The sequence below is a fragment of the Oryzias melastigma genome, linkage group LG2 (assembly GCF_002922805.2).
Source record: "Oryzias melastigma strain HK-1 linkage group LG2, ASM292280v2, whole genome shotgun sequence".
Lineage (NCBI taxonomy): Eukaryota > Metazoa > Chordata > Actinopteri > Beloniformes > Adrianichthyidae > Oryzias > Oryzias melastigma.
Genome location: NC_050513.1, coordinates 11,367,456 through 11,395,228, shown reverse-complemented (window position 1 = coordinate 11,395,228; position 27,773 = coordinate 11,367,456). Strand labels below are relative to the sequence as shown.

The 27,773-nt window shown below is 40.2% G+C and overlaps 1 protein-coding gene across 1 annotated transcript in view; it reads left to right on the top strand.

Moving 5' to 3' along the window:
• LOC112156656 (sodium/potassium-transporting ATPase subunit alpha-1) overlaps positions 1–27,773 on the top strand; it is a 33,674-nt gene that overhangs the window by 1,769 nt on the left and 4,132 nt on the right. The window contains exons 2-17 of the mRNA XM_024288916.1: positions 13,571–13,684; positions 13,887–13,946; positions 17,137–17,238; positions 17,319–17,420; positions 17,495–17,608; positions 17,740–17,874; positions 19,420–19,537; positions 19,626–19,894; positions 19,968–20,276; positions 22,384–22,518; positions 23,092–23,287; positions 23,358–23,533; positions 24,535–24,671; positions 25,636–25,786; positions 26,426–26,594; positions 26,755–26,909. Of these exons, the coding sequence (XP_024144684.1) occupies positions 13,571–13,684; positions 13,887–13,946; positions 17,137–17,238; positions 17,319–17,420; positions 17,495–17,608; positions 17,740–17,874; positions 19,420–19,537; positions 19,626–19,894; positions 19,968–20,276; positions 22,384–22,518; positions 23,092–23,287; positions 23,358–23,533; positions 24,535–24,671; positions 25,636–25,786; positions 26,426–26,594; positions 26,755–26,909 (2,442 nt within the window). The remainder of the gene's footprint in view (positions 1–13,570; positions 13,685–13,886; positions 13,947–17,136; positions 17,239–17,318; positions 17,421–17,494; positions 17,609–17,739; positions 17,875–19,419; positions 19,538–19,625; positions 19,895–19,967; positions 20,277–22,383; positions 22,519–23,091; positions 23,288–23,357; positions 23,534–24,534; positions 24,672–25,635; positions 25,787–26,425; positions 26,595–26,754; positions 26,910–27,773) is intronic.

The window sequence follows — 27,773 nt, the reverse complement described above, 5'->3', positions numbered from 1 at the left end:
AAGCTGAGAGGGAGCCTCTAGGGGTGTATTTCTTTCAAAGGGGGTGGGGGGCAGAGAGGCACCAGTTGCCGCATTGCCCCTATTGAACAACTTGGCTGCAGACATCTCTGCGCAGTGTCGGTCATTACTTGAAACAAAGAGTTTCGAGTTCAAATCTTGTTTTGTGGAATTTTTTTGTCCTATTTGTTGATACTTTTTGTTTGAAATTGGTGTTAAGACGGGTGGTGATGAGACAAATGAGGGCACGGTGACATAACCCCCCCAAACCCTCCCTCTCTCTGGTTTTATGAGGCGGCAGTGCGGTGAGGAGCTCTCATCAAACTTAATATTTCATAATCTTACAGAGTGGGTGTTTTGCTATCGGATTCACTCGACTTAAAATGCATCCCACCATTGAAAACATCATTTTTTTTGTTCAATAGTGACATGTTGTTTTGTTCAATAGTGACATGTTGTCGTCTTTTTTCAGGATTTGTGTTGACAAATTTGAGGTTAATTTGGCACAGAATGTGCTTTTGTTGCGTTTTATTTGCTCACATCTGTTGGAATTTCAAGACTATTTTTCAATTTCAGGGTATTTCGTTGGTATTTTCTGCAAATATTTTGATGGAGATATCCCTTCCAATTCCAATTTTCAAGGAACTCTTTCTGGGATTTACTGCTTTATACTCAAAGAATAGTCAAAGTCGGTAGATTTAAGCTGCCGAATTACTTTGTTTTTCATCCAGTAGCTTGCCTAATATTGAGACCTGCGTCTAGAACAGTATCTCAACCATTCCTTTGAGAGTCATTTGGCAGTCGTCAAAGATCCCTTGATCATTGGCGTAGAACCAAAAAAGAAAACTCTTCATATCTTTGCTTGAAGGTGAACCCTAGTGTGATTTAGTAAAGTGTGAATGCAAGTGTTCAGTATTTTTGAAAAGCTTGATCTTCTTCAAATTCTATTTTCTTGCTGTTCAAAACGTACCTTTGGTTGTACCACCTGCAATTGGAGCGATATTGTCGCTGTGTAGTATTTCCTGATGCAATCCTTTAACCCTTGTGCTATCTTGTGGGGTCCAGATGACCCAACCCTTACACTGAGATGTTATCCATCTCATTACAAATGTGGATGAAGGTGAACAGGATTTCATATCTCCCACTGACACCAGTGACAATCAAAACCCATTGGGAAAAAAAGTTCTGCGCGCTGTCTTGTGGGGTCCAGATGACCTCACTCCCAACATACCTAGGATAGGACATTGTAGATGTCAGAAATAACATGCTCTCTTTGATCTACCATAACTTTTCTACGGTTGATGCAAATAAACGTGAATCAGTGGAATATATCGACGTAGCTCTGATATGCTACGCTTTTACGTTAGAATGGCGCAAAGAGTCAGCAAATTTTCTAGAAATGGTTGAAGAAATAGTCGAAAGAATGTCAACAATGTTGCTAGAAGCGGGATGTTTTGGCAATTCTTGTCCATTTGAACAGAGCTACTTCAAGTTCTGATAAGTATTATCTCAAATTTTTCTCATCTGAGCGTCTAGATACCTTGTCAAAATCGTAGAACGTCAAAAATAAACCCAGTGTGTGCCGACTAAATGCCAGCATCCCTTCCAGGCAGTTTTAATCTGAGCCGAGGGGGCACCGAGCCGCACCTTCACATCCATTCATTACAGTCCGTCTCCCCCCTTGTCCTCCCAGTACCTGTTTCCCTTTCTGAGGATTTAACATTCTTTCCGCTCGGCAGTCATTGCGTGTTAACGGGGACTTTTGTCACACTCTGCCCCTTGTCTCTTTCAGAACACAGTGTACTCCCTCCTTTCTATTTTTTTTCCATCTGCAGCCCTGCTGCCTCACACTCAACTGCTGTCTTGCTTCTTCTATCTGTTGTATCTCTAGCTGTCTTCTCTTTTTTTCTTCCTCCCTCCTTGCTTCCTTTTTCTTCTTTTTATTTTTATTTCTTCCTTTCTCTGCTTTTCACTTGCCAGGTCTCTCTGACACTGTTTGGTGAAGCAACTTGAACTGTTTTCTTTTGAACCACCCCCCACCACTACCTCGGAGTGGCTCAGCAAAGTCGTCCGTTTTCAAACAACAGCTCTTCCTGTGGCTTCATCTGTACCACGAGGAACTCTGAAAGTTTCCATGACAAACTCGGAGCACGTTTGAAGCGCGGAATTCGGATTCAGTCATTTTGAGATTGAAAAACCGCAGAATCAAAGTTGAGGATGTTTGAATACACGTGGGGGCAACTCTTTGGCCTTCCCCCATCTTTTTTTCTTTTTTTAAAAAAAAGGAAATGATGCAAGAATTGACTTCAGTTACAAGTTTGAAAAAAAAGACAAGAAGGCAAATAGCATAAACAGTTTATTGGAAATGATGTCAAGGATTTTGAGGAAAATAAAAACTTGGCTCATAACCCTTGAGGATGGACTATCAACCAAATAACATTAACTAAAGTCATTGGAGTTATTAGTTTTTGAAAAATAGTATAAAATCTTAAAAATTCTGCTTTGAACCCAAAAGACTAGACAAAATTATCCTTTAAAACATTGATTTTAAAGACCAACTCCAATATAAATTATTTTTTTAGTGTTTGTAACATGTTCCTGTGGATTTTTTGATGATGGAGGGCATATATTAAAAAAGTCAAGCTCAAAATTGCATTTCTGAGTATTTCTTTTTCAAATTGGACGCAAAAAAGCAATTTAATAAAATACCATATTTGTGACATAGAAAATAAGTTAAGCAGGCCACAAGCTTCCCGATGGACCCACGTTCGTTTTCCTTGACTGAGCTAGCATGTAGCTCGAAATTGTACAGTTGGATAGCTCAAAATATGGCCTGTTATTTTTTGTTGCACTGGTAATGTGAGGTTGGAGCTGTAAGCTAGCAGGAGAGCATGGAAACAGAGAGCTCTCAGCAACGAGGAGGGGAAGTGAGGACAGGCCAGCCATCCTGCCCACATTTCAAAAGCGAATTTTTGACGAACTGCCGCCGTTCTGCAGAAACTATGTCCTAGGCTGAACCTATGTTATGTATTTCCGAGCACTAACAGCTCCTTGCTAACATAGCTGACCGGCGACTATTGATGACATCATCGAGTGGGAGTAACGTCCGTATTCGAAGACGCTAGGTGTGAATGAAGGGGTAAAGAGAAGCCATATAGGAAAAATTTGTTTTTTTAACTTTGGCTAAAAACTGTATAATTATAGTTTAAAAAAACACTAGAAATATTTAAAATAAATCAAAAGACGATCGGAGTTGGTCTTTAATGTATTTTCTTCTGCAAGAAAAGAAAAAATACCCTTGATTTTAAAATATAAATTAAAAGAAAGGAAATTTGCAACGTAAGTTTAGGTTTTTAAAGCTAATAGACATTAATCTTGTCTTTTTTTGAGAGTATAGTGTTACAAAAACCTACTTTGGATAATAATCTGCTACTGCTACTTCACCTCACCACCTACAAAGTAGGCAAAGATCTGAAGATGTTCTGATCTAACGGATGTTCCAACAAGGAACAGCCATTCATTCGTTCGCTTTTGTTCCGTTTGGAAAAAAAAGTGGAAGTTGGGGAGAACGTGTAAGGAGTAACAAACGCTGCAAATGGCACACTTTGCTTCGGATGGAAAGAGGTAGTTGAAGGGAATCAAAAGAATGGATGGAGAGGAGGCAAAGGGAACATGGGGGGGAAGAAGAAGAGGAGGGACTTGGACATGTGACTGTGCCAATTCACATATCTAAAGAGGTGTGGCAAGAGTTGCTGTTGGCAACCAAAGTGAGTCCCGGGTGTGTGTGTGTGTGGGCACAGTTGAATGAGCAGCTTGTGTTTCTGGCTAAAGACCCCTGGCACCGGGAAGGACCCGTCACAAGAATTCTGCCTGTAAAAAAAAAAAAAAAAAAAGTGCGTTCTCTTTAAAATATGCAAGAGCTTGACTGGACACTTCCTTTAGAGCGTTTTAACTGTTAGATCTTTTTTTCCCAGGCAGGAAAGAAAAGAAAAGAGGCCACACAGATCCTTTCACGTCAGACGTTCTTGTTCATTCACAATATTTTCGATCTCCCCCTGAAAGGATTTCACGTAAATCTCCGTTGGGTACTAGTTTTCTTCTAAGGGGTGCTCCCTTCAATCCTGTTACAAAAAACAATCATTGACGTCACTAAATTGCAGATTTTAGACCGTAATCTCCATAAGAACATCACAAGACTCGTAAAACCTTCTACCCATTCAGTCGCTACTCGGACTGATTGGCTCTTTTTGGCCAACAAACGCCTGTAAACAAGAGATATTTTGGCTTATGGTTTTGATGTAAAACTCCCACAAATCTCCATAAAGACTAAAACAAGAAGGGCGAGTTTCTGCTTCATGAACTAACCCACATGCTTGTGGTCTTAGCAGTCACATGAAATGACTTCAGAGTCTTTAATTTATGAGAATTTATGAAGGTGGTACAAAGAGCCATTGTTAGTTTTATAGTAGAGTTTCTTGTTTTTGTTCTTCTGCTTGTCCTGTCTGCTTCCCGTTCGTTTTAGTTCTCAACAAAAATAAAGAATCGGGTCAAATGTCAGAAAAGAGGTTTCCAAATCTCTCTGATAGCGCCTGAGAACGGTGTTGTGTTGGACCTTAAGGGAAATTTCAACAGGAAGTCTCTACAGTGTTTAGGAAAGAAGAGATAGAGAACACTTCAAAGTGTCTACTTGTAAGAACCCGGAACAATTTTTCCTAAAAAAATCAAATCATATGGGATATACCACAGACCGAGTGGACCACAAAACACATTTCTGATGTTTCTGTGTTACACTGATGGGTTTCTATGGGTTACGTCTACTTTTAGTAGCGAATAGGCTTTGATGTTTAAAAGTCGTGATTTTTTTTTTTTTTTTTCTTCTACATGAGGTGAGTTGGTTACTTTCATAAGCCTCGTTTCCACTGAGCAGTCGGGGTACGGTCTGATTTGGTATTTTTTTTATTGTAAAATCGACTCATTAGGCAGTACCGAACCATACCTCATGGGGGCCCCATCCGTTGTAGATCCATTGAAAAGTGGAACGGAACAGTTGGGGCGGAGACACTGTAGCCACCTCTTGATTGGCAAAGAAAAGGATGACGGCAATAGAACGCGCTAATATAGTGCTAATTTAAGCTAACATTTCCAACGTTTGTAAGCACTGGGGTTTTTGCGGTTTCAATCCTGCCTTTAATGTTCTTTAAACAACATTAAATTGCTGTTGTACACGATGTACCAGAAGTAAAGCTATAAAAAGACGACCATCATTTTTTTCGATGGACTACAGTGACGCAATGACACACTGGCGGTCTGGACCATGCATGCGCAAACTTAACTAATTGGAAATCGTCACCTGAATTAACTGGACTGTACTAGGGGTATAGAAAAATCAATTAAATGATATATTACGATTTTCATTTGGCGATACTTGTATCGATTTAAAATGCTGACACGCCGATTTTTAATTAATTATTTATTATACCACAAGTTTTCTTGGGTAAAAGCAACTTGTGTATGAGATACAATTGCAGGGCTTATCATTGTGATCAATAGATAAAATAAATGTTGCCATTTTATTACAATGAAGTAATATTGAGGTAGAGTTTTTTTTTTTTTTTCCAAGTCATACTCGAAAAAAAAATATTGAAAAATGGTACAGTCACGATACATATCGTATCATGAGGCAGGTATAGCGATACATATTGTATCTTGTATCGCTAGGGTGCTTACCAATGCACACTCCCAGACCGTACCGTACCACTCCTTACCAAACCCGACCGCTCGGTGGACACGAGGCTATAGATATAAGTGTGTGAGGTCAAACGCTTAAGCTTACAGAACAATACAAACTTTGTGGAAAAAGTGGGCCGCTCAGTCAACTGTCATTGGCGTAATGTCAAAGTGAAGGGCAGAACAGCAACTCAGCCATAAAGTGATGGGCCTCGTCACACAACTGACGCTAAGGCACACAGTGTTCGGAGGTCACCAACTTTTCGCAGAGTCATCTCTACCTTCAATCTTCATTTGGTGGAGTGTCTGCATCCAAGACAAGCGTCAACAAAAGTTGCACAAACAAGTCTGGCAAATTACACTTCTCTGTCTGATAGTCTGATGATCAAGTCTGGGATTGGATAAAACTTGATTGAGCCAAGAGGATAAAAGACTCAACGTTGTACATATCACTAATAAACAGTCAAACATCCCTAAAAGCTCTCCTGAATTTTGTGGAAAACTATCTCAGAAGAGTTTACGCTCTTAAAAGCACATTTGAAATCCTATTGATAACAATTGAGATGTCGACTTCAAATGCTGTAAAAGCAAATACTTAAAAAAAGTACAAAACTTTGAATCTATGAGCATCTGCCGAGTCAGACCCGATGGATGTATTGTAAACCATTATGAGAAGAGATAGAAAATACAACTCTGTCTTTTAAGAAATGTGTACAAATTGTTCCTAATCGACATTCCAAAAATAATCCATGAAACCAGCTGTTAGCATCGTGACACTTTAAGACAATCTAATATCTCCACTTTTCTGTTGGAAATCTCAAAGCTAACATCGGGCATTTTTTCTATATTTTCAACTATTTTCTCTACTACAGATGTAAACGTCGGAGCTACTTTTTGGTATGTTTTGCATCATATCTGCGCCATGTTTTGACATCTTTTTCTGCTCATTAATTCTAAGTTTTTCAATTGGAATCGTTCTTGTTATTAATCTAACAAGTTAGTATTCATATTCTGCTAAAAACTAGATTTTTTATCTTATGTATAATTAAGTAGTTGTTGACTTTTAATGCAATTTCAGAAGATAAACTCTTGGAATCCAATCAAAATATATTTGAAAACCTTATCAGAGATTGTCAGCTTTAAAACTGCAGAATTTTTTTCTTTTTTTGTGACCACCGCTATCTGTGTGTTATTATCTCAAAGCCAGATGGCCCCCAGGGGCCCATGGGGGTCCACAGGCAAAGATCAGGCCACATAAGTCCAGAACAGGCCGAGTGTTTTCCCAGCTTAGCCGACCAGGGAGCTCAGCAATAACAACATGTGCTGGGAATCACACTCTGCTGTGGGAAACGTTAGAGGTGCAAGGCTATTGAGAAACATTTTTATTTAACATATTTCCACGACTGCGCGCGGGATATTAGTAAACCGACCTCGGCATAGGTTGCATTCAGTCTCATTAGTAGTCTCTTGGTGTACCTTCCTCCCCGCTAACTGGCTAACACCTCTGATCCTTGTAGACTGTTAAATTATTGATGAGTCTTAACTGCTAGTCGATGTTTTCTTCTCGTGTTACAATCTTCTGTTACCTACCAGAGACTCGCGTCGGTTTCAGGTTCCATGTGCCTTTGCGATCGGCACAAGATCTTGTTTTTTCACCTGTGGCTCCCGCTTAAGGTGATGGCCAAGAACACATTCCAACAGCGGGGAGGCTTGATAACATTTTCTTAGCTGTAGTCGTGATTGTTTTATTAAAGACGAGGATTATTTGATTCAATAGCCCCTTGTTTTCACTCCTGAAATGTATTTTATGGGTCGTTGATTAAAAAATATGGATAAAAAGTATGTATCTGGCTATAGAGTGAGTATTTTTTTGTCAAAATACAGCTGATAAAGCAGGATTTCATGATCCACCAGTTCTGCTAGACACCAGTGCCATACAATTTTTACTTTTTGGTTTTATTTTACCTCTGTCTATTGCTACATTTTTTCACCATACCGTATTACGTAAGGGTATGATATATTGAAAATCTAGCCTTTCTGAAAGAAATGCACAAAAATTGCAACTGTTGTTGAATCTCACCCACTATAACTATTTTAAAATGGACAATAAAAGGCATCTATGAAATAATAGCAAAGGTTTTGGTTTTGTAGTTGGAATGGCTACTTGATGAACTGGAAATTTCAACTTCACTTCGAGATGCCGGAGATTGGTGAACAGTCAATACAAACACTGATGATATTTTTACTCCTATAATTTGAGTTTATTGAAGATGAATGGAAGTGCTGTACCTCTAGAAATGACAGATGATGTCAGAGATTCCTATTGAAATTCTGAATCTGCATTTTAGATGCAGCTGAAAATCAAAAGCAAGTTTCTGCTTTTATGTTGGTACGTTTTCCCTTCAGTCACTTCATATTCCACACAGTGAGACCTTGTGCTTCATTTGTGTTCCCTTTCTCCTTCAGTACGTTCGAAGAATAAGTGCACATAGATAATTCAGAGCAACTGTGCATGCGCCGATCTTATTTCTTGATCAAGAGTTTGCAGAGGATGTGGCTTCTCAGGTCAGAAAGCAGAGTTTATAGCCTCATGTGGATCAGAACAGAAATGTACTTTTCATATCGCCATGGTAACCAGATATAGTTGGCACCACATGCTATCCAGTACAGCGGAAACGATTGATAGAGCCGCTCCACTTTACCAAGACTGGTTTAATTTAGATAGTCCTTGGTTCAATTTGGAGGGCTTTTGCTAATAAGTTTAACGTTTTAGTTTGGGCTTGTTTGCTTTCACACACATAGCAATCTTACAAGCGAACTAAACTGGCGGGAATAACTCTTTTGGAGGGCACCATTACCCGATCAAGATGGAAAATTAATGAAGCAATCAAGAGAATCTCGCTAACCTTCCGATTGCAGCACAGTTCCTATATCTCCTCACCGCATCCCATCACTCATTTTACATGTATTTTATAGTTTTATGCCCGGGGCACAATGCAGGCCATTGTTTACACGCTCTCCCGTTAGCTTAAGCCTCCTTTCCACTAAGCGGTCCGGTACGGTCCGATATTTTGAGCATTTCCATTAGAAAATGGACCCATTAAAGAGTACTGAACTGTATCTGTCAGTTGTAGGTCCATTGAAAAGTGTAGCCACCTGTTTATTGGCAGGAAGTGATGACGACATTAGAATGCACCAACTTATCGGTCATTTAAACTAACGTTTCCAACCCTTGTGTGGTTTCCTGTGTACTCTTTTGGTCATGAGTCTGGTCTGCGGTGGAACTGCAAACGTTTCTTTTTGCGCCATCCTTTTGCGGCGGTGGGATACAGGGCGTGCTAGCAACACGCTAGTGCCATCAATACAAACCGCTCAGTGGATGTGAGGCTTAACTGGGTAGAAACTCTTACCAGAATTAACTGGACTGTATCATACCACTCCTTACCGTAGCGGACTGCTTAGTGCAGGGGTCTGCAACCTAGGGCTCCAGAGCCACATGTGGCTCTTTTATCTCTCCATGGTGGCTCCTTGGACAAATATAAATTGTAGAAGAAAATGACTCAAAATGGATCTTTTAGTGTTAAAAGTTGACGACCCTTGGCTTAGAGGAAATGAGGCTTTATACCCCCTCACGCCCCCAATCTAACAGTAGAGGTGCAACAAGTGGATGTAACAGAATGAAGTGGAACAGGAAGCTCTCAGCCCACCCAGCTTATTTTCTGTCACAAATACGATTAATTTCAAACTACATTTTTTTGTCCACTCCTTATACACAAAAGTGTGAAAAAAGAAATACTCAGAAATGCTATTTTGAGCTGAATTTTCTTAACATATGTCCATCAACGCCTTAAGAGCATGTTAAAAACACCCCAAACACTATTTTCCTAAGAGCGGGTCCCTTAAAGTCCCTGATGTGTTTGCACATCATAGAGAAGTCTGCCCAACGCCCCAGAAATAATGAGATTTATGGCATTAAATGTTTGCGCTACCAGTATAAAGTTGCAAAGTCCACCTGAATGGGCTCATATCCTCTTATCAGGAGTGGTAATGCCGGCCATCTGCTGCTGTATTTTCATTCCACTCATTATATCATCTGAAAGAAGACAGATGTTAGACCCCTTAATGGTTCACCGAGTTTCGACTCCTACCTTGATGCCAATCGCACCATCCTTGCGTCTATATTTAGGACAATTGTGAGGTTCTCTTTCTTTTTTTATCTGGCCTGACTTTCACAAGTCTTGAAGCTTTGTGGCTATCAGCGACCACTGATAACGAGAGGGGAGGCGTCCGTAGGTGACAGCGGGGCGACGGGGACAGAAGAGAGGCCGTCTGATGGCGTGATAGGAGGGTGTCAAGTGTGAGACGACACACAAACAAATTCAAGTGTGTTCGGCTAAACAACTGTACTCTTAAAAGGATGTTTGTGTTGGAACCAAGACTTTCTGATACGTTTAAAGTTTGTGTTTGAGTTTGTAGAAAAAACCTGCAAATTGGTGAAAATGTTTCCCTGTGGAGCAGAAAGTGTAATTTTAGTGGAAAGTTGGGCTGAAACGGATGGAAAAATGATTTATATAAAAGGTGCTTTATTCCACCGAGGGTTGTTTATGTGTTTCCTTATTTTCCACTGAGACCTGTTTGCAGTAACAGATGGCAACAGTGTTCATAAAAGTACAATCCGGGACTTTGCTTGTCCCGCTGGCCTCTTGATAAAAGGGTTTAAGTGAATTTGAGAAGCAGGGAGGCGGTTGTTTTTTCTCTGGATGTTTGTTTAGGTTAACTTGAGTTCATCTAACTGACAGAGAATCGCCTTGTTTACTCTTTTCGACCGTAATTTATCTGATTTTTGTGAGCAATGACACTCTTGTGAGATTATTGCACAGCACCAAGAACAGAAATGACGCGTTGGATCAATAATAACACCACAAACGTGCAGATTTGAGTTCTACGGGGTTATTGATCTTTTTATCACTGGGACTTATCGTTTATTTTGAAAACCTGTTATTTTAAAGATCTTTTGAACCTTTCTGTTGTAACTTTGAGGGAAAGACAGAATTAAAACTAAGTAAAATGCTAGGGCTGCACGATATTAAAAAACTTGACATGTGCGATATTAGTGTTCAATATTGCAATGATGATATGACTTGCGATACATGACCATGTAGCAAAACAGCTACTTTCCATTTCACTGTAACAGTTTTATTTGAATAAATTCAACAGAACTTAAATTATCCTCTAAATAACTCACGTCTACATAAGAGGCGAATATCTATCATAAAAGGAGTCTTTTAAATTTGTTAAAAACATCTGTCATGAGATAGTTTTTGAACGTGGAAACATTTAAGGTAACCGTTTATCGCTGTAGAGAAAAAAATAATCATTAGTAATGTAAAGTAAAATCAAAATAGGTTGCAATTCTTCATATTTTTATTTAAATTTACATAAATAAAACAATTAATTTATGCGAAATGAGATTATGGCAAACAAATGTGACTTTAAACAAGTTAATTTTTTGGTTCTCTTTTTTTTTTTTAGTTCACAACGCCTTCAACATTCAAGCAACCATTTTCAATGAGAAGTTTTCCTTTTTTGCGTTCACATGTAGCTTCCATTGAAAAATATAGAGAAGGACAAAGGAACGCTATGACATCACAAATAGAAAAAGCCTTAGCTTTGATTCCAATTAAATTAAGTCAACTCAGTCGCCATTTTTTCGGGGTACAAATTTTGTTACTTTGGGATCAGACAAGTTGGTCTGACTATTTCTATGGCAACTTCTCTCGCTAGAGTTTGTTGGAAAGCCACACCCCTTCCACTGAAAGTGGGCTCATGGAGAATCTGTCAAACACTTTGAACGTTCAAGGTGGGGCCAGCAGGCACCACTTGCTCTTATTGAGGCATCTGATTGGCCAGTTTATAACTTGAATAACTTGCAATAAAGAAAATATATAATTAAAAGAAAAATTGGCTTGGCAAGAAAGAGTCACCAAAAAAAGAATGGATTTTCTGACGAACAGAATGACTAAGTGATGGATCAATTCAAGTCAAAGGGATTTTAGCTTTCTGATACCAGCAGGTACTTCCTGTTTGGAGCACGAGTGGGGAGGGGATATTCTCTAGTTCTGTCTATACACTGTCTATGGTAGCTACTCATATTTTTTAGACTGTTTTTGGGCTTTACGCACAACAAAACACGCGGCCACTGAACTCACGTTGAAAGTTCAACCAGGTGGAACTTTGACCAACTCCGATTTGGTAGTGACGAATGTATGGCGTCCCTTTTAATTCACGGAAGTGCCAGCTGTTTGAAAATTGATCATGAAGGAAAAGTTAATAATTTTGGTTTGTCCGAATTATACGACACCAAGTCTTTCATATATCGGAATAGAGCTGTGAAAGAAAAAACTGCATGAAGAATTCACTCTGAGCCTCTTCCAACTGTTTGTGACGGACATATGCTAATTAACCGTGTTCATGGTAAACACCATTGACTAAACACAGGTTTAAGAATGTGCGTTTATCCCTGCTGTTAACATAGCTTAGGGATTTAAAAAATATATATTCTAGCAAGTTTAACTTGCAACCTGTAATATATTTTTTTTCTGTCTAACATTAGTTTTTAAAACTGAAATATGGAGCAGCAGCAAACACAGGAGCCTTAATTTAAAGAGCCCCTTCAATAAAAATTGTGTTTTCCGATGATGATAGGCATGTATTAAAAAAAATTAAGCTAAAATTTGTATTTCATAGTATTTCCTTATTCAAATAATTGGGAATATGGAGCAGACAAAAGAATGTTTGAAAAAGAGTGTGGCTCAAAACTGTACAGCTGGATAGCTCCAATACTGCTCACCAGGTTGGGGGCGTGAGGGACCGTAAGCTAGTGGGAGAGCTCTCGGTAATGGGGAGGGGAAGAGGGGTGGGGTTGCTCAGCGCCAATGATACTATCAGGCCTGGCCCTAAAGTTACATGGTGCCCTAGGCGAAAAAGGGATTTTGCCCAACCCCCTTCCCCACAACATCCGGAACAAAAACAACATAACTGCCTGGAATGTGTAGCAATAAGTTTTTATTTATTTTAATTCTTAAAACTTAAATTGTAACTACTTATAATTATTGTTTTAAACAAAAGCAGCCTAAGCTGGTTTTGAACTGGGGACCTTTGCATTATTCTAACCATTGCACCACCAAGCGGTATACACTAGTGAGCATGATAAACCTTTATATAGACTTCTTCGGTGTTAAAGGGTTAGAGATGGGAAGAAAAACCAAAAACAAGAGTATTTTTTGACCGAGCCGGCTCTGGGTACCGCCCACGACTTGGAGGTGAATTTCTTTCAGGAACTATGTCCTAGAAAACGACATGATCATAATTAAAAGACCTCTGGGAACGCATTTAGATCAGACCCAAAGATGATCCATTTGGACCTTTAACACAAGAACTACTGCTACATGTTAATAATATAAAGTACATTGTTTAAAATCGGAAAACGGCAATAGAAGATGAGGTAAAATCGCTCATATTTAGGTCACTTACGGTGCCTTTCGATAAGCTGAAGACGAAAGTCCCAACTTTGAGTTGTGCAGATTATTGTTCATCACCAAATCTGCCAGCTGTTGCACATCTGAAGCAGAGCGGCATGTAGGGATTGACGTTCCGAGGATTACCGGACAATAGCGGAGAATGTTTGAGAGTTATTTGTCCTAATATCTATAATCATACCTTAAGTATTATTATGTCATCCTGCTCTGCCTGGAAAAGTACCGCACGATGCTCTACTCAGTGACACAGAGGAACTTCATTTTACCTGCTATCAAAACAACAAACGAGGGTTTTCTTTTCCTCCCAGGATGGACGAGAGCAGTACGAGCTGGCTGCTACCACAGAGCAGGGCAGCAAGAAGAAGGCAAAGGGAAAGAAGAAGGAGAAGGATATGGATGAACTCAAGAAGGAAGTGGACATGGTGAGTATCCTGAACCAACCGGCCCGATTCAGGTCCCTTGAATGTTTGTGTTATTGTTCCTTCACGAGAGCCGGTTATTGGGAAATGAAAGGTCAGCGGATAAATGGGCTGTAAATGTCACTGCCTTTTGGCATGTCGGCCGCACGCACGGCGTCCCACCCTTGAGCTCTGGACCCACGCCACCTGTTCTGTGTCCTTGCAGGACGATCACAAGCTGACCCTGGATGAGCTCAGTCGCAAATACGGAACAGACCTCAGCAATGTGAGTAAAGAAAGTCTTTTTTTTTTTAGTCTTTAGCCTGTGATCTTTAAAAAGAGGGTTTCTGTCAGAGCCTCTGCATTTATCAAGATCAAATATCAGCTGACTGATGTTCGCTATTAACCTTTTTCTTTCCTCTCAAGTCTGTGAGGTGACGCTCGCCAGATAAATAAAAATAGCTCTTTGTTCTCAACGACAGAAGAACAACCTTTATTTAAACCATACTTTTCATAGTCAAAGAACAATAAAAAACAGATTAGTTTACCAGAGTTAAGTACATCTTTTTGTTGCTAAGAGCAACAGGAAGTTGAAAAAAATATTGCTTTTATGTTTCAGGAGGCAAATAATCTTTAGAACATTCGTTACTTACAGACATTTCAATTTATTTATCCTTGCGGTATTTCAAAATAAAGGTTTTTCACAAGTCACGGTATCAAAATGATCAAAAACATGATAATACACAGTCCAACTTCACTTCTATCAGGCATTAGTATTAAAAATCAGAATTTACTTGATTTATAATCACTAACAGTCATTTTCCAACCACTTTAATCAAAGTTTTGATTAATTTCTCCCCAAATTGACAATATTTATACCCTAAAAATCTGACACATTGATGCCAATTCAGCAGCTCTTTTCTCTAAACTTCCAAAAAAGAAAAAAGAAAAAAATCACCATGGCAACCATGCTTTATGAAGCCAGCTACAATAATTTCCCTCTTCCATTTTAATATTTTCATCTATCACATATTCAAACCAAAAAAAAAAAAAAAAAAAAGAAAACAGTTTGTTTGCGACTTCTGTACTTTGTGTTGGATACAACCTTGTGTCAAAGTGTAGCACTGACAAAATACAACAAAAACACTTTAAGGGTAACAGAACAAGATAGTTGGAGGCTGACTTACCTCTCAGACCAGATTTGAAAAATACAAATAAAAGGAGGCGGGCTAAGTTGGGGGTGTGGTTTGGATCGTAGGTTGACGATGAGGTTAGCTTGAGGTAAAGTCTTCAATATAGAGAGCAAAGTGATGCCAGTATCTCCGCAGAACTGTGGAGGTGGAGGATTTTCCTCCTTCAGCTTCTTCAGAGGCATCCGCTCAATGTCTCAGTGGTAAAACTATGCTAGCATCATAAGCTAATAAAGGCTATCGTATTAAGCAAACAATCCTGAGTGAAACGATCTTTGCAAATCCATAACTAGGATAAAGTTTTTAGTATTTAATGCCAATTACACTCAACCTCTGTTCCCTAAAGTCCACTGGAAAGTTGTTGGAGCCAGTAGATTTTTGACAACCGAAAACAACACCCCTACTAGCTATGCTAAAGCTAACATGATAACCATCAACCGTTACAGAATTAAAAACGGGCGGGGCTTTATACTGGAGCCCATAATACTTCTGAAATGAGGTGGGACTTACACCAGTTGGCCAATCATAAAATTCAACTGTAATGCCTCGTTTCAATCTGTAGGGGGCAGCACACAGATGGTTTTAGACTATTTTGACATTATTTAAATTGTCAAAAATGGGGCAAAGACCAACAGACAGCACTTTTATAGAGGTCAACAAACAAAAAACGTTGATTTAGTGTTTGGTTACCCTTTAATTGGATTTATAAACTTATGGAAGAATTGCTCATACATTCAGCTTGACAGCAGAATGCAAAAAGTTAGAACAAACTTAGAAGTTAACATAGTCAACTGCAATTTTACCTCAATTTTTAGGCCTTTAATAATTTTGATATTGGGCAGATGACTGTGAATGAGAACTGGACATCCACTGACTGTAAATAACAACTGGACAAAGTGAGTGGGACATCACTTATTGAATATGGCAATAAAATTTATCATTTTTTTTATGGTACGAACGTTGCCTTGTTGGAGGCAGACGATGTCAGATCTGGTCAGTAATTGACTGGTCTGAGTCATTGTTTCTATAGCAACCGCTCTGGCCAATCAGGAGTGAGCTTGTTGGAAGTCCACACCCCTACCCTACCACTGGGAAATGGGCTAAATGAAATCTGTAAATCAAATGCGATTAACGTGTACCACATACTTATATCGAGGCATCTGATTGGTTAGTTTGAATAGTTGCAATATTTAAAAAAAAAAATGGTGAAAAAAAATTTTGGGATTAGCAAGAACGGGTTTTAAAAAAGTTAGCCAATATATTGTTTGAGCAATAGCTGTTTATTTCTCAAAAGAAGTCTATAGGGTTTTTGATCTTGGAGTTAAAGAGTACTTCCTGTTTAGAATGTGAGGGAGGGAGGGGTCACTCAGTCCAGTTCTCATATACAGTCAATGGGCACATCCAGCTAAGCGCATAACATTTTCTTTAGACCATTTTTTAAAAATAAAAAAAAGCTTTCTTGAAGCCAGAATTAATCTTCATCATTCTATTTAATTGTACATTTAAATCATTACACATTGACGTAAATATAACTGTACTGACTGGTTAACTAGTGGCCACTTGGTGAACTGCAACTATCTCTTAATACTTTTGTTTATGAATGTGCTTCAATCCTGAAGTCAAACAATTAAAGCTGTCAATTTATTTGACTTTTCCCAAATTTTCAAGTATTAGCAAACTTTATTGAAATATTTGACTGAAATAATAGACATATGTACACTAGATTCTAGGTTATATACTACAATTCACATTTTAAAGTGCTTAAAAAGCTCAAAAGTTAAATCAATATTTTATTTACTTCTTAAATGTAATCTGGTTTGAACAGACCATAATAACTTGGATAAAAAGTGTCTCAAAAACCAGGTTTCCACGTCTCAGCTGCTCGTCGCCACCAGGTTGAAGCTACTCTTTAAAACAGTCGCTGCAAATTCAATCTCATGCTCCACGGAGTCCTCCCCCCCTCCCCTCATGCAAATGTTCCTGGTCATGCAGGAAAGATCAAGAAGAATGGTTAATCAGCGCCTCTAATTGGGGTCTCCAAGCTCTGCACGTGCACGCCCCGTGAATCATTCATAAGCTGCAGAAGCCAATCTGCCCTGTTTTTTTGTGAAAACTGTTTCTTCTCTTCATGATGAAGGAAGCGCCCCTGCTTTTTCTGTTGATGCTGCGTTGCTAGGCGACCAGCAGCTGTCGCGGTCCCCCTCCGGACTTCCATATGTACAAACAACGATGATGAAACTCGGAGTGGAGCAGCTGTCTTAACAGCTTCTTTTTGCTCTTCTTAAGGGTTTGACAGGCGCCAAATCTGCGGAGATTCTGGCTCGCGACGGGCCCAACGCCCTCACACCTCCCCCCACCACCCCGGAATGGGTTAAATTCTGCAAGCAGGTAACACCACCCATCAATGTGGCGCTCAATAATCAAACTTTTATTTCAAAAAATGCTGAAGGAGCTCATTTTCCTGCTAGATGTTTGGTGGTTTCTCCATGTTGCTGTGGACCGGCGCCGTCCTCTGTTTCCTGGCTTACGGCATTCAGGCTGCAATGGAGGACGAGCCAGCAAACGATAATGTAAGTATAAATAGAAGCCCCTCCCCCTGAAGTGTTCAACACCCTTTAATTGAATGGTTTTCTCTGGTTTCCAGTTGTATCTCGGTGTCGTCCTGTCTGCTGTCGTCATCATCACTGGATGCTTCTCCTACTATCAAGAGGCCAAGAGCTCCAAAATCATGGACTCCTTCAAAAACCTGGTCCCGCAGGTGCCCCGCCCCTCCTCATCTTTTAAATCCCGCCTCCGAATGTCGCTTGCACCAGCCGTTTGAGCTAAAGAGCAGACGCCATGTCCAACCTTTTCCCCTTTTGTCTCATGGAAGTGTCTCTCGTCTCGTAGCAAGCCCTGGTCGTCCGCGACGGCGAGAAGAAGAGCATCAACGCCGAGGAGGTGGTGGTCGGCGACCTGGTGGAGGTGAAGGGCGGCGACAGGATCCCCGCCGACCTGCGAATCATCTCGGCTCACGGCTGCAAGGTTAGACGCCTTGAAAAGGGACGACTTTTTCTGAAAAGTCGCACTGAAACGAGATCTTTATACCAATATTTCCTCAAGAATCAAACATCGGAAAAGCGGATCTCTTATAAATTACGGTGCAAGATTTTCACTTAAAAAGAACAGAGCAAAACTGGTTTTAACTCTTTGACCGTTCAAAGTGAGTCAGGTCATTTTGATGTGGGGAAAAGTGTCTTTTTGTGTCGACCTTGCACCAATACATTATCAACTTGAATGTTGCTTTTAGCTTTTCACCATGAAAAAATCCACTGACTTGCGTCAATTGCGTAAGATTTAAGTTTCGCAAAGTTGCGGCCAAATCCGAATTTATTCCTTCTTTCTTTACTCCCATATTTAACCGTCCAGAGATTATGGAAAAGTAGTGTCTCAAACTTCGGATGTCACTCCCACTCGTTGATGTCATCATTAGTCGCCGTTAGCTACGTTAGCGTGTAGCTACTAGCTCTCTAAAACAAAAAGTCACAACTTGCATTTAAACGTAAACTTCCGTGTGTCTTCTGTGCAATAGTCGGCGTTAGCTATGTTAGCATTTAGCTGCAAGCACTCGGAAATACAAAACAATCTGTTTTATAGCTTTAAAAATGTCCAGCTAAAGCAAAAAGTCACTACTTACATTTAACTGTAAACGTCTGTGCATCAGAGCGCACCCACATCAAGAAAAGCACTTTTCCTCCACAGCACAACGCGTATTTAAATTCCCACCCCCCCTTGTACTAATGCGGGACAGTAAGTTGTCAAACTGGGGCACAGAGACAGAAGTACCGCTGAAAGCGTCCATCATTAAGATGCATTAAGACGGTGAACCTCGCCGTACTGGAAGAATCTCTGAATGATCTCATGAATTCAGACATGGAGACGTGATTACAGATGTTTTAGTAGAACTCTTCAAAATAAATCAGTAAATATGATCTCTCAACATCATCCCTGTCTAGCATGCTTTCACTGTATTTGAGATAAACAGATATGCAGTCAGTGCTTCCTTGTGGGAATGAAGCTTAAAACTTGTCGGTAGCTCCTCCCACACCCATCAAGTTTATGAATACAATTCTGGACACGAGTCGAGCGGTGAATTTGGTGTGAACGCAGCATTAGACTTGTATTTTCCATTATTTTCCAGTATTATCTATTTGTTTCACTGCCTGTTTGTGTGATTTTTAGCTAAATTTGGGTTTTTTTACTATAAATTTCTGGGGGCCTGATTCGCTGCCCTGAGGTTCGCCTCAGACTCCTACTAAAATAGGCATTCCATGTTTTTCTACTGATCGTCTTAATCAGAGTTTTTCCTTTAACTATTATTGGATAGAATGACTAGTTCTGATAGTAGAAAACACCTGATCCAGGTAACCAAGCAAATGGTGCTTAGATTCATACTGCTGTATGAAAGCTCTTCTTAAAGGATAGACATTTTGCATAATCTCTATCTCTTTTCGCTATTGGCATCCATTGACTTATTTTTTTAAGCGTTGCCTGCTTTCCATTGATTAAAGTCTGCATGCTTTTTCCCAGGTGGACAACTCCTCTCTGACTGGTGAATCTGAGCCTCAGACTCGCACTCCGGACTTCTCTAATGAGAACCCACTGGAGACCAGGAACATCGCCTTCTTCTCCACCAACTGTGTTGAAGGTACGAAGCCAAGAAGCATCAAAGCGGTTGAGAAGTAGGGTAGTGTTCTGTTTGTGGTGTAAAAATATGAACGCAATCCTTGCTGCAGGAACCGCCCGTGGTATTGTGATCAGCACTGGAGACCGTACCGTCATGGGTCGCATCGCCACACTAGCGTCCGGACTGGAAGTGGGTCGCACCCCCATCTCCATCGAGATCGAGCACTTCATTCACATCATCACCGGTGTGGCCGTCTTCCTCGGCGTGTCCTTCTTTGTCCTCTCCCTCATCCTCGGATACACCTGGCTGGAAGCCGTCATCTTCCTCATCGGTATCATCGTCGCCAACGTCCCAGAAGGTCTTCTAGCTACCGTGACCGTAAGTCCACGCGTCTGTGAGCTTCCCAAACTCCCTCAGCAGCGACCCCCACTGACGAAACTCCGCTCTACAGGTGTGTCTGACCCTGACTGCCAAGCGAATGGCCAAGAAGAACTGCCTGGTGAAGAACCTGGAAGCCGTGGAGACCCTCGGCTCCACCTCCACTATCTGCTCCGACAAGACCGGCACCCTGACCCAGAACAGGATGACCGTCGCCCACATGTGGTTCGACAACCAGATCCACGAGGCCGACACCACCGAGAACCAGAGCGGCACCTCCTTCGACCGGAGCTCTGCCACCTGGTCAGCTCTGGCTAGAATTGCCGGACTTTGTAACCGCGCCGTCTTCCTGGCAGAACAGAGCAATATTGCCATCCTGAAGGTAGTTGTTCCGGTTTTCCTAAAAGCGTCCTCTTATTGGAAAAGCTAAACACTTAAAAATGGCTTAAGTTTAGTTTGGAGCATTAAAGACATTTTTATGCACACAAATATTCACGTTTGAGACCCGATTTAGCTAGAAATAGAGTCTGGCGATACGATACTTATCCCGATACATGTCTCACGATACGATGCGTATCGCGATATCTCTCAAGACAGTACCAAAACTGTCTTTCACTTTCTTGAAGCAACAAAAACCGCAACATTTGAGACCCTATTTAGCTATTTCACCTAAAATACTGTAAGGACTAGGGGGATGTATATTTGCTGGAGTCTGGCGATACGTATCCCGATATGTATCTCGCGATACAATGCGTATCGCGATATGTGCCAAGACTGTATCAAAACAACATTTAACACAAGCTCATTCTCACGAGATCTTCTTGTTTTGGTTGTGGTGTAGAGTTGCTCAAAGAGGCTCAGTGCGCACTGCTGCCAACTAGTGGTCGGAGGTATAGGTGGAAAACCAAAGTAAGACGCTGGACTACATTTGCTCATAAATAATTTATTAAATATCGTCTTGGCTGCATTTTAAATTAATACAAGTATAGCCAAACAAAATATTGCGAAATATTGCCAATTCGATTTTTCCCTAAGACCTTATGAAGGACCAGATTGTTTTCGCAATTCTTCTTTATTACTGCGTCTTTGAGTAAAAATGTTCCCCTGCCACATACTCAAAAACTTTCTCCTAATACCCAATCAAAATTAATTTTTAGAATGGTATTCGTAAAAGAAATGATAATATTAAAGAGGGAGAAACGGTCAAAAAATTGAATGGGGCCAAAATCTTTTAAAAAATATTTTAGTATCCACTAATGAAACCAAAATGTATGTGTCGGGGATATCCAAAGGCAGTTATAAAATGATTATGGGATGGCCACTGGACCTACGGCTTGGCGGCCATTTTGTGACAAAGTGTGAAATTTGCAGATTTTTACGTTTTCGCACAATACGCGAAAAAAAAAATAGTTCCAGTGATCTTCATGAAATTTTACTAGCGTACTGCCATTTTGAGTCTACAAATGAACCTGAAATTTTGCTGGCCTTGAGAACAGGCCGCCATTTTGAAAAAAGAATAAAATAAAAATCAACTTTAGTGTTAGCTGCAAATGTAAACTTCTTCTAAAGACTTTTATCTGAACTCTGTGAACATTTTTGGGAAGCTACTTCAGAAAAAAGTGTTGGAATTATAGGTTTTGAGCGACATTAGCGTGGGGAGTTAGCAAAAGATGCTATCCCCTATTGGTCGAATATTTTTACCAGAATATTTGGAATGTTTTTTACCAGAAAATGCTCAAGCTGAACGACACACTGTGACATACAGTCTGAACATATCAGAAGGTGGGTGTGGTTAAAGAAAACCTCAGTTGCCAAGGAAATAGAAAATTTTACTTTTGCTGATTCTTTTAAAAATTACATAGACCTGTTCGTCACCCTCAGGCGACCAAAAAATGTAATGGTTGCTATGGAGATAAAACCAACAGAAATGTTTCAATTTGTGGAAATAATAATCTAAAGGCCCAAATCTATGAATAATTTAGGCTTTTTTAGTGAAAAATGGAAATCACTTAAACGCCATTTAAAAAGGAGTTGTCAAATTTTAAATTGAAAGCTTTTTTTATTTAAAAAGGCAAAAAAAATTACAATTTAATACTATATTTCTACAAAAAAATGATAAATTGACGGTTTTTTTCTCCCTTATGACTAAACACACTCCTTAGCTGTTACAACACAACTCGCATTTGCATCCATCAAGACTCTGCGGTCTCCCCTAAGGTCCTGCCTCTGGCTTCCACCCCATTTTTTTTCTCGTACACATGCATACACACGTGCACACTTAGTGTGTTAATCACTTGTAAGCCTCTACCGGCCATTATAATTAGCATTTCTTCTTCACTGCTGATTACTCTCCTTGGTCACCATTAGAAGAGCGTGGGGATGGAACACATTGTGTTTGTAGTTAAGGACAGTAATTATGTGGAAAAATTTGACTTTTCTTGCTTTTATTCTTTTTGCTGGTTATTGAATTTATTCTTCTCCTCTGTCAGAGAGATGTGGCGGGCGATGCATCGGAGTCGGCTCTGCTGAAGTGCATCGAGCTTTGCTGCGGCTCGGTCCAGGAAATGAGAGAGAAAAGCCCCAAAATCGCAGAGATCCCATTCAACTCCACCAACAAATACCAGGTACGATCTCCAAATGTCAAGTTTTCTGAAGAAAATCCTCCATTCTTTTGGAAAAGTTCACGAAAAATAAGCGGAATCAATCTTTCTGTGACCTTTTCATGACATTACGCTTTAAAAATAAACTGATTTCTTGTAGTTTGGCAAACACTTTTACCAGTTTTTGCACAAGACATTTTTATTTGAGCAGAAAAATTGAATCCATGTAGGAGTTTCAACATTTAAAAGATGAAAAATGTAAATGCAGACCCCTCACGGCTGCACAGTTTAATAATTACCGGCTTAACGGACATGAGAGGGGACCAAAACGGACGAGAACTGATTGGAATATCGGCCATTTGAGGCAAATTAAATTGTCAAGTGGATTGTGAGTTGCTGCTGATGACTAATGGAGGTGATGTTTAAATTCTGAATGTTAAATCCGATTCTAATACTGAAAGATCGGCTGGTGGGCTGTTAATCAACGACTGTATAACAAAGCAGGACAGTAAAAATCACAGAATCCCTATGAGCTGTTGAAGAACTTCTCTTTTTTATTAGTTTTAAGTGTAATCTTTATGGAAAATGTGTTTCCAGCTTTCCATTCATAAGAACTCAGCGTCTGATTCCGAGTCCAAGCATCTTTTGGTGATGAAAGGAGCCCCCGAGAGGATTCTGGACCGCTGCTCCACCATCATGATGCAGGGCAAGGAGCAGCCTCTGGACGACGAGATGAAGGACGCCTTCCAGAACGCCTACCTGGAGCTGGGAGGTCTGGGGGAGCGAGTGCTGGGTAAGGATGGATAGGTTCAATCAAAGTGATTACATGAGATTAATGACCGCTTTCTTCCACCGCCGTTCAGGTTTCTGCCACTTTAGCCTGCCTGACGAGCAGTTCCCAGAGGGCTTCGCCTTTGACACTGATGAGGTGAACTTCCCGACGGAGAACCTGTGCTTCATTGGCCTCATGTCCATGATCGACCCTCCTCGTGCCGCCGTCCCAGACGCCGTGGGCAAATGCAGGAGTGCTGGAATCAAGGTGGGCTAAAGTGTAGCTTAGAGGCTACTATTGACTGTATGTGAGAACTGGACTGAGTACGAATACTTCTGGCTCCAACGGAATAAATTCAATTCAGTCTCCATTTCTTTGCGTGTCAGTTAGTAGTTTGGGTGTGTTATGGGTAAGAGTCTGGCGATACGATATCCCGATGCGTGTCTCACGATATGATACATATCGCGATATATCCCAAGACTGTACCAGAACAATTTTTTTTTTTTTTTTAAGAGTACATCTTAGTAAAGAAAAACTTTACCTGAATATTAATACATCTTTCACTGTAATAAAATGTTAAAATTATTTTTATTTAATGACTGAACATTTAACACAAGCTGGTTCAGCAAGATCTTGTTGTTTTGGTCCCGATGTAGAGCTGCTCAAAGAGGCTCAGTGTGCTGTGCTGCCAACTAGTGGCCGGGGGGTTTTATTTGGAAAACAGAAACGAAGGACGCTCAAAAATTAATTAAATATCGTGTTGTTAGTATTTTAAATAGTATCCAGTATCGGTAAATGAAATATAGCGATATATCGCTAAATTGATTTTTTTTCTCCTAAACCCCTAGTTAGCACTGATTGGCCAGAGTCAACATTTCTATGGAAACTATTCTCACCAATTAGGAGCGAGCTTGTTGGAAGTCTACACGCCTACAACTTGAAAGTGGGGGTTTGGTGGGAGACCACAAACTAGTATAGAGGCATCTATTTGGTCAATTTATAACTTTAATAGCTTGCTAAAAAGAAAAAAAGTAGTATTGGCAAGAAAAAGTTAAAAAAAGGTAGCAGAGCAAACATGTTTGACTGCTGTTTATTTTTCTTAATAGAAGTCTATGGAATTTTGGCTTCTTGGTGCCAGCGGGTACTTCCTGTTTGGAACTTGAGGAGGGAGGGGTTACTCAGTTCAGTTTTCTTATTGAGTCAACGGAGACTCCTCAATGTGAAGTGTCAAAAAAACAAGAAAATGTAACTAAATCTTTTTCTTCCAGGTAATCATGGTTACAGGTGATCATCCAATCACAGCAAAGGCCATTGCTAAAGGCGTGGGAATCATCTCCGAAGGCAACGAAACTGTTGAAGATATCGCTGCACGTCTGAACATCCCAATCAATGAAGTAAATCCAAGGTGGGCTTGGTTTTAACCACAAAAATGAGACAAAACGTGTTTTTTAGTTCAGCAATCATGTTTGGAGTTCCTCAGGGAAGTATCCTAGGGCCCCATTTAATTATGGCCCACAGCAGTCACTGACTTTAAGAATCCAATTTTTTTCGCAGTTGGATACATCTCTGCACCTTTGAGCAAAAATGTGACCGCTGCCACATGCCCAACAAACATAAAACCCAAGTGTTGGGGATATACAAATTAACTTTTCAAATGATTACGGTTTGAAAATGAAAATTTTGTGGCAAAGTCTGAAATTTGCAGATTTTCACATTTTCGCACAATATGGGAAAAAAAACTTTTCTTTAAGCCATTTTCATGAAATTTCTCACACATTACGCTAACTTGAGTCTACAACCACTCTTGGAGTTTCATTGACCTTTGACCTTGGGAAGAGACGGCCATCTTGAATTGTCCAAAAAAATGCATTCAGTGCCAGCTGCAAATTAAAACTCATCCTAGGGATTCTCATCAATTGTTACTTCTTGAGCAACATTTGGAAGCAATTGGGGAAAAAATGTTGCAACTAGAAGTTGTAGATCGTGAACGGTGTGCACATGGCGAGGTCGCAAAAGTGGCGTTCTCCTGTTGCTCGCACATTTTTTAACGGATAATTGTAAAACTTGAATGTATTGATCCCAGTGTAGAGCTAAAAAAAAGTCACATAACACAGGATTTGAATGTATCAGGAATGTGGGCATGGTTAGCAAATAACCACCGTTACTAAGGAAATTCAAAAATTTAGTTTTTCAGATTTTTCTGAAACTCATGTCGATCTGTTCGGTATCCCCAGGCGACCGAAACATAAAATGGTTGCTATGGAGATAAACCAACAAAAAAGCCACCATTTTGAAAAAACGTGTTTTTTACATTGATTTTTCACATTCATTGAAACTAAATCACACATTTTTTTTTCTCTTTCAACTAGAGATGCAAAGGCTTGTGTAGTGCACGGGGGTGACTTGAAGGACCTGAGCGCCGAGCAGCTGGACGACATTTTGAAACACCACACCGAGATCGTCTTCGCCCGTACCTCCCCGCAACAGAAGCTGATCATCGTGGAAGGCTGTCAGAGACAGGTAGATGTTTTTATCCAACACATCTCCAGTCACAATAGTTTTCTATATTCATTATTTTACATCTGTCAGTTTCAAATGGTTTAAACCATTCTTGATGAAAATAGTTACTTTTCACTTATTGAAATGACAGTAAACTCAATTGAAAGGATGAATAAGGTTGAAGTTTCCTTAAATAGTTTAAACAAACCAAATCCACTTAAGTTCTGGAGTAGCACAAGACCCCGGCGCCATTCATCATCCAGCTAAAGCTCTGGAGAAGGTCGGCGATCTAATTGACATTATATATTCTGAAGTCCCCACTTATTTCCTGGAGGAGGAGTTGGCAGAGGATTATTGATGACTGGCCTCATTTCATTTTATGAGCCCAGTAAGTTAAATCCAATTGAGTTTCTGCCTACATGGACTGGTTGGAGCTCCAGGGCAACCGGAGCGGAGTCCTTCTTGAAATGACTGTTATATTTCATATGCCGCCGTTTCTGTAGATCCCCAGTCGGTAGTGTTCAAACTTTATTGCCTAAATGTTCATTTTTTTCGTACAAAACGTGCCGTTTTTCTAAACACAAATGGATTTTTTCCCTCTCAGTTGCCTTATAGAGCCTTAATTCGGTTTGAAAAGCATTTTTTTTTTTTATTCTGCAGGGAGCCATCGTGGCGGTGACAGGTGACGGTGTGAATGATTCTCCCGCCCTGAAGAAGGCTGACATCGGCGTTGCCATGGGGATCGCCGGATCTGACGTCTCCAAACAAGCTGCTGACATGATCCTGCTGGACGACAACTTCGCTTCCATCGTCACCGGAGTGGAAGAAGGTAGCTGATCACGCCCAACTCCGAGGGTCTAGACCATATTTGTCAAAGTCTAGGCCCGAGGGCCGATCCCGGCCCGAGGGCCTAGACTTTGACAAATATGATCCAGACCACCCTCCGCGTAATTATATCCGGCCCTCTAAACGTCTTCATGTCACGACAGGCCGTCTGATCTTTGACAACTTGAAGAAGTCCATTGCTTACACTCTGACCAGTAACATCCCTGAGATCACCCCCTTCCTCCTCTTCATCATCGCCAACATCCCTCTGCCTCTGGGAACCGTCACCATCCTCTGCATCGATCTGGGAACTGACATGGTAACTAACGAAATCTGTCCTGAAATTACCAAAAGTTTAGCTCCAAACCATGACATTTATGGACATTCAGAGTCAAAACAAACAATTTAGAGATTTAAATAAGGCAATTATAATCTTTAAAATGTAACTTGGTAGATAATCATTCCTGGAAATGATTAAATCATCAAACTGTAGAGAAAAAAAAAATCTCATAATAAAAATTTGTATTGCCCAAAAAAAAGCACAATAGATTTTAAATTCATATGAAGAATGAATAAACTAGTTTCATTATATGATTATTAAGAAATGTATGACACAGTCAACATTAACCCTTCCGCTCTCTTTGGGGTCCAGTTGACTCCAACCACATATTGATATGTGATTTCTTCCATGACAAAGGTGGACAGGATTTTATGTCTGTCATGGACATTAGTGAAACTCAAAAATCAAAGATAAAAAAAAGTTCAGCGCACTGTCTTGGGGGGTCCAGATGACCCCACTTTTAATGTAAACAAACTAAGGAGAGCGGAAGGGTTACATGCAAAATTGAAGACACAGAATACAATGCAAAAAAGTCAGCTCAATGAACATCGTCCTTTTTTGTGTTTTAAACATGTTCTTGTGGCATTTTTTATCATAATATAGAACCTACATCAAATAATTTACAATTAAATCTGTGTTTCTGAGTATTTCTTAGTTCAAATCGCATAGGATCAGAAAACCGGATGCTCGAAAAAGCTTAGACTATTTACTCCCTTACCAAAGTCGCCCCTCCCCAGCCTGGTCACTTTTATGTGTGAGAAATAGTGAGCCTTCAACACTTATAGCTGTCCTAGCTGGCCTCAGGCTCAAAACTATACGACTGGATTGATCCAATATTGCTCG